This window comes from Vanellus vanellus, assembly GCF_965231255.1.
Source record: "Vanellus vanellus genome assembly, chromosome: 6".
Taxonomy (NCBI): Eukaryota; Metazoa; Chordata; class Aves; order Charadriiformes; family Charadriidae; genus Vanellus; species Vanellus vanellus.
In genome coordinates this window covers 46627067-46633773 of record NC_138911.1, presented here as the reverse complement: position 1 = coordinate 46633773, position 6707 = coordinate 46627067, and the positions used below count along the sequence as shown (strand labels likewise).

Sequence of the window (6707 nt, the reverse complement as noted above, 5' to 3'; positions counted from 1 at the left end):
AGAGCTGCCTCCTCCAAAAAGCAGTGCCCTTGATTCCTAACTAGCATTTGGCAATAAGCCTAAGTCTCTGTGGAGGCAAAGAGCTATCAGTTTAATGAAGTCTAGGAAAGCCCTGGTTTGGGGTGTATTTATACTTGGGCAGTAACCATGCAGACAAAGCCTTGTGTTCTCTGCCACAAGGAACAAGTAGGGAATGGCACTCAGCTGAGCTGAAGAGGCAGGTTTGATACACTATGGGGTGAAAGTGTGGAAGAACTGTAGATAGCACCACATAGGAGAGGATGCAGAGATTATCAAGTCATCCCAGCACTGAAGCATAGCATTAGGCTCATTTTTTCGTGCCATCTGGGAAAGGAGACTTGCATTCTCTCAGGGACATACATCCTACCTCTTCAGGGGCCTGCGGGGATTGTACATGGGAGGGATAGCCAGGCGTAATGAGACACTGTACAAGGTCGCAGAATATCTTACACAGTTAGGAGCATCTTTCCCGGTAAGAAGTGGGGCCTGTATGTACAAGTGTTAGCTGTTGCTAGAGGAGCCTGGGAGGCAGTCATTTTGATCAGGAGAGGTCCAGCAGCGCTCTTCTCCAAAGAAGCATCTGCTCTATGGTTAGAGCCAGAAGGGTGACAAAAAGAAGGACCCTGGCTGCTTCCCTTTCTATCTGACCCCTCACAACACCAGCACATAAAGTTTATATTGACTCTATTCTTCCTCTCTTCCTGCTTCTGTCCCCACTCCCCCTCCAGCACTGGCAGAGGGAGCTGGAGAGCAGGCGGCCTGGACAGCGCTGAGAGCATCACTGCTCAGAGGGGCTGAGCCCCGATGACCACCTCAACAAGTGCAAGAGCATATTCTGGTATTTCCCACAGAGAAAACAAACGAAAAAAAGAGAAACAGGTGACTGATTAAAAGAGTTTCCCCCCTCCTGTACACGAGATTCTGCAGTCACGCCGACAGATAGACATTAAATAATTCTTCCATAATAAATGATTGGAGATAAAAGCCGGCGGTGGCTGCTGCTGCTGTTTGGATTGCTCCGTTGTCTGCATCTTTGTTTCTAGTTTGTTCCCCGGCCACTGTCGGCTGGCACTGGGGCTGTCAGACCTTTGCCTCTAGCATTTCTAGGAAGAGTTTATGCATGGGAACCTTGCCCTGCAGTTTGATGCTGTAGAAGTGCTGCACAGCTTTGGCAGCCGTCTGCCGCAGGAGGGGCAAGGTCAGGAGCAGCTTGCCTGCTCGCCGGGGCTCCTCGTTGCGCTGACTCAGCTCGTAGTCCTGCAGGGCTTCGTGGAGAAGGTCCTGGAGTTTCTGCACTGCATCCATGTCCTCTATGTGCATGGAGTCTGGGAGGAGGGAGAAAAGACAGCAAACAGACAAGTCAGACCATGAGGAAGGAAATCCTTTATGGTCCTGAAGCTAAAGATGCTTTCTTTCCTTTTTTTTTTTTTTGGTTTGGTTTGGTTTGGTTGGTTGGTTTTTTGTTTGTTTGCTTGCTTGCTTGTTTTTGTTTTGGGGGTGTGTGTTATTGTTTTGTTTTGTTTCTTAAGGGGAAAAAAACACCTTGCTGGCAGGTATTGTTGCTGCTGCTGTGAAGTTCAGCATCAGCCCACCGAGTTGGCCCTAGCAGTGCAGGGACAGTAAGCTTGCCAGGGGTAGGTAACACATTGTGCCCTGTGTGCTGCACATTTTGGCAGCCACCCCAAGGCTGTGCAGGGGTCAGCCGGGCGCCTTTGTGACTTGCACATTCACTTGCCCTCCATGCTCCTTATGGGGAGAGTCACCCTGCAAGGGGCAGCAGCTGCTGTGCTGCCGCTTGGGAGCAATCTCATTAAGAATAATTAACACTGCTATAGCGCTTCATCTGTCTAAACTGCCTAATTGCTGTGCAGCTGCTCAGGGTGTCAGCAAGACAGAAAAGCCCCAGTAGGTCACAACCAGTGTGCCCAGGGGTGTTACCAGGCCCACCTTTGTGCATATGCCCCTGTTTGCAGAGACTGACAGCAGCTGCTCGGGAAGCTTCCTCCTTCAGTACAGGAAACCTGCACCTCCTGCAAGGCCTCTTCCCTTAGCCTGCCAGTTAGATTTCCACCAGCTGCCAGAGGGGCTAGCAGGGTTTGCAAAGCTAGCACAGCTCCTTGGTGCATCTCGGAGGCAAAGGTAGCTCGTAGTGATCCAGTCCAGGGTTGAGCTGGGGAATCCGAGTTGAACACCGGCTGCTAAACTTGTGGGTAAGTCATGGTGACAAGAGGGCAGCACCAAAGAGCAGAGAGGTTAGATTAGGGCAGCTAACCAGGCACAGCCTCACTGAAGGCTTTCCTCCTTTTCATCTTGCTGATACTTGCTTCTTTCTTACAACCCTGACAGAGCTGGAGACGCTGTTCCCTTGTCTTCATTGTTCAGAGGCTTTTAATCGATACTGAACTCATTGATAAAGATTCCTGCCACAGGGCAATGAATCCAGAAGCAGCAGCAAAGGCACACTTGTGGTAAGCAGACATGCACACATGCAGTTGCACCGTTTGCTGCTGCAGCTGGGCTTTGCAGTGTGGCAGTGCTCTGGCTCAGCCCACACACATACAACACAAATGTGAGGACATGGATGGGTTCCTCCGTGTGACAGCGGTGAAGGGGAGGAAAACTGGCTGAAGCGCCAAAATCTCTCTAGAAATATGTGTCATCTCTCTGGAGAGTGCAACACAAATTAGAGACTGTGAATTTTGTAAGATACATGTACAGTAAATGCTATTTATGATGCATGATTTGTAAAGTATTACAACAGTTGGGAAAATATTATGTCTAGCAAGAAAGCTGTTTAAGAAGCTATTTAGAAGGAACGCGCTAATTAGAGAATATTAAAGGCTTGTATTTCCAAGAAGCCTACTGAGGAAGGATTGTTCTTGCTGCATTTGCTTTTTGTGTCCAAGAGACCAGGCAAAGAAGCTCAGAGAAGGGCTGGTAGGTCATCACAGTGACCTGAGCTACCCACAGAGGTTGATTGTGAAAAGTAAGGAGGGAGAAGCATGTTGCCAAGTCAGTCTGGCAACTTCTCCCAGCTAGGTAGCACCTCTGGAAAACTTCCATGCACCATCCGGGAGAAGTGAGTGGGATCTGTTTCCTGCCAAGTTGCAAAGGTCATTTTGGAGACTGGAAGCCTCAAGAGCTGGAGCTTGAGGCGAAATGTCCTACAGCCTTTCTGTTTAATGTCTTTCTCGCTAGGGTCACAAGGGGGAGAAGTAGTCACAGCCCATCAGTTTGCAGATCCCAGCGGGTGCTAGAAGCACCAGGCAATGAGCCATGCTTCAGGTCAAAGTGGGTGCTCTGGTTTTGGACTGATGCTGTTTGTACAGCAGACAGAATCCCAAAGCTGTGCCCTTCTGCCACCTGACTTCTCTAAGGTGATGAGACTTAACACTACTAAATAACTAGATGAATACAGGGAGAGGAATTGGGGAAGTAAAGATCAAAGCTTACCCCCACCCCCACCCCCCTCTTTGCTGAAAGAAGCTCAAAACTGGCAGCTAACTACAAAAAATAAAATAACATTGCAGGATTAATTTCCTTGCAATCCATCAGTGAGCCGGTGTCGATGGCATTGATAAACTGTTAATTACAAAATCAATAGCTATGAATTTTTACAGCTGTCAGAGCACCGAGGTGGAGGGAGGCTGCCTGACCATGTCCCTGAGGGTCAGCTGGCCTAAAAGTCAGGCTTCATGTCAGGAGCCCTTCTCCAGCACTGCTGGCATGGGTACAGGGCAGGTGTGAGAATGGACAAGGTCCACTGCTTCCTCACCCAACTCTTTTCGCGCAGCTTCTGGCAGGAGCAGGAGCAGGAGCAGAAGCAGGAGCAGGGACCTCACAGGACCCATTAGTACAGAATTTGCTACACATCCCCTTGCTAGATCCAGACCTTGTTCACTCCAACTCAACACTAAAATGCATTGGGGAAAAAAAGGGGAAATGAGGTTCGACCAGAATGGGATGTCCTTAACTGAACACGTGCTGTATGCTGACTTGGAATGCTCTTTAATACACAGGTTGGTCAATTTGTATTCTTGAGGAAAGAGGACCTAGGGATGCCTAAGAAGGGGCTGCTGGCTCTGAAGGGTAACAAGTTAAGTCTACAACACCCCTACTCTGTCAAAAAATGGGTGATCATATTGTTCGGACTTGCCTGCTGCTCTGGGCATTAAGAATTCATTTCTCAGCTCTCTAAAACGCACTTATTAAAGACAGAGTTTGCTTGAATTATCTTTGCCAGTCCCAGCAGGTGTGTCCTTGGTGCGTTACACTGAGGACTCAGAGATCAGCTGCAGCTCTGGCTAGGTCAGCCTACTGTCCGCTTGTCCTCCAGTGAAGAGTGAGTGAGCTCCCACTTCTGCTTTAATTTGTTTTAATTCCTAGAAGCAAAGGGTCAGCATACACAGGGCTGCATGGAAGAGAGGAAAGTCCCTAGAAGCTGGGTTGCATAAGCAATTACACCCAGCAGGGATAGGGGAAATTCAGGAATTTATCTATATGGGAGGCAAGGCAGAAAGCAGGTCTAGGCAGCACAGGTGCTAATCCAAGTGCTCAGCTTTAAACCTTGCCCCTGACCCAAGGGAGCTGAGGCCCAGCCCAGAGGTAGTCTGCATTATTACCGTTTTAGGAATCAGCTGCTTGCATGCAAGCACATACATGCAGGCTCTGCAAGTTTCCTCCATGTCAAAAATACACTAAGAAAAATAACTTATATTAAAAGAATGTGAAGGTTGAATGTGAAAGTGACATTAGAAAAATACACTTGCCCTATTCTAGCTTCCTCAGTGTGTCTTGTGAGAGGCTTTAATTACATGAAAAATGAGATGTCGTGCTTGACTTTCATGTGTTTCAATATGAGTATCAAAGTGGGATTTTTGTGGATTATGCTCCTACATGGCTGCAGTTCTAGCAGCACTAGGAGAAACCAGTGAAGTGAGAATGGCTTTTCCCATCCGGCTGAGAACATGCTGTGGCCTGCGCCTCCTGACCTTAACCTTGGTTTCTTCACTCCACAGCACTGGAAGCAGAACCCCAAAGCAGCTGCTGAGTGTTGGTTGTTCTGCTCTGTCTTTGCTCAGTGTTTCTCCACTCCTGATACAGACTGTCCTATAGGGCTTACCCTGGGCTTAGTCCTGACAGCACAGTGAGCAACATCAGCAGAGAGTGCTTCTGTTGCACCGTGAGGAACTTGAAAGCACCAAGGCTCAGGTCCTGCAGTGTCTTCGCTCATAGCATGGGCCTGATAAATGTCCCAGTGTGGCACTTATCCTGTCACCCTGTCACCCTGTCACAACCACTACCTTAGCACTTCAGTCTCTCTGAGGAGCCCTTCTCCCTGTTTCACCCTGTGACCTTCCTGGTAGACAGGAGGCAGGTTCTTTAACAAGAGTTGATTACATCGCCACAAGCCACCATCCCACAATCGAGAGAGGCCAGCCTTGGCCATCTGCCCATCCTGGTTCAGTGGCAAAGTGAAGGCAGCAATTAGAGCTAAAAAAGCAATATATGAGAAATTGAAAAAGGGAACTAGATAGCAATTTATGTGAATCAGAAGTTATGAAGTGTAGAAAATCGATAAGGAAAGTGAAGGACATCGGAGGAAAATCCATGGCTGGAAGGGCTAAGGACAATAAAGAAGTTTTATACATATTTAAGAAATAGAAGAAAAATGACCATTTTTAGGGGAGGCTCTTTTCACCTGGAGATGATTAAACTGTTAATAGCAGTGTAGAGGAGACAGAAGTCCTCAGTGAGTATTTCTGTCCTGTTTAGAAAAAAGAAGCATTATGTACCTGAGTTATATGAAGATGATGACTTCTTAGTCTGTTGTTTATAATAAGAAGATGTTAGACATCTCTTAGGGACAAACTTTACAGAAATCAGCACAGACGGATAACTTGGCATTAAGGGTTCTAAAATTGCTGGCTGAGGCCCATCTAGGGCAGATTATTGATTAACAACTCTTGGTATTTTTTTGAGAAATTCAAGATGACTGGAAAAGTTCTCATGATGGAAATATTTTCCTAGGTCTTATCTGATAATTTCCATGCTAGTCCGATGTGAACCAGGACATAATAAAGGGGAAAAAAAATAGTGATGATGAATTAAGACTTATAAGATGGTATTACAACTACTGCCAGTCAACACGATACTTTGGAATAGCGGTCTTGTCAAACAAACCTGATTTCATTCTCTGATGAGATTACAAGTTTGGTTGATAAAGTTAAATGTGTAGATATAATAGACTTAGGCTTTTATAAGGCACTTGGCTTAGCACCACAGGACATTCTCATTAAAAAATTAGCACTATGCAATATCAATAAAGCACACTTTGAATTGATTAGTAACTGGCTAGATGACAGATCTCAAAGTAGCTATCAGTGGTGAATCATGCCTGAAGGAGGAGTTTTCTAGTGGAAATCTGCAGGGATCAGTAAAAAACAGATGCTACTCAACATTTTTATTAATGAGCTGTAAGTAATATTTCTTTTTTTTCTCTTAAATTGCTGCTGCTAAGAAGTATTGATGGCAAAGAGGAACAGAATGGTGTAAAATAGTGAGGGGATAGGGCAGCCTCACAGCATTCTGAACCACTTGCCTACACTTCAAGTGATATCTATAGCTAAAGAATGCAACTATGGAACAGGAGAACTTACCGTGTCAAGCTGTGAGGTGTAAAAAGA

The 6707-nt window shown here is 46.4% G+C and overlaps 1 protein-coding gene across 1 annotated transcript in view; it reads right to left on the bottom strand.

The window, feature by feature from the left end:
• Nucleotides 1-1077: 1077 nt before the first annotated feature.
• The window catches only part of ESRRB (estrogen related receptor beta), a 131420-nt gene continuing 125790 nt past the window's right edge, over nt 1078-6707 (bottom strand). The window contains exon 7 of the mRNA XM_082484989.1: nt 1078-1346. Coding sequence (XP_082341115.1) covers nt 1102-1346 — 245 coding nt within the window. The 3' untranslated portion in view covers nt 1078-1101. The remainder of the gene's footprint in view (nt 1347-6707) is intronic.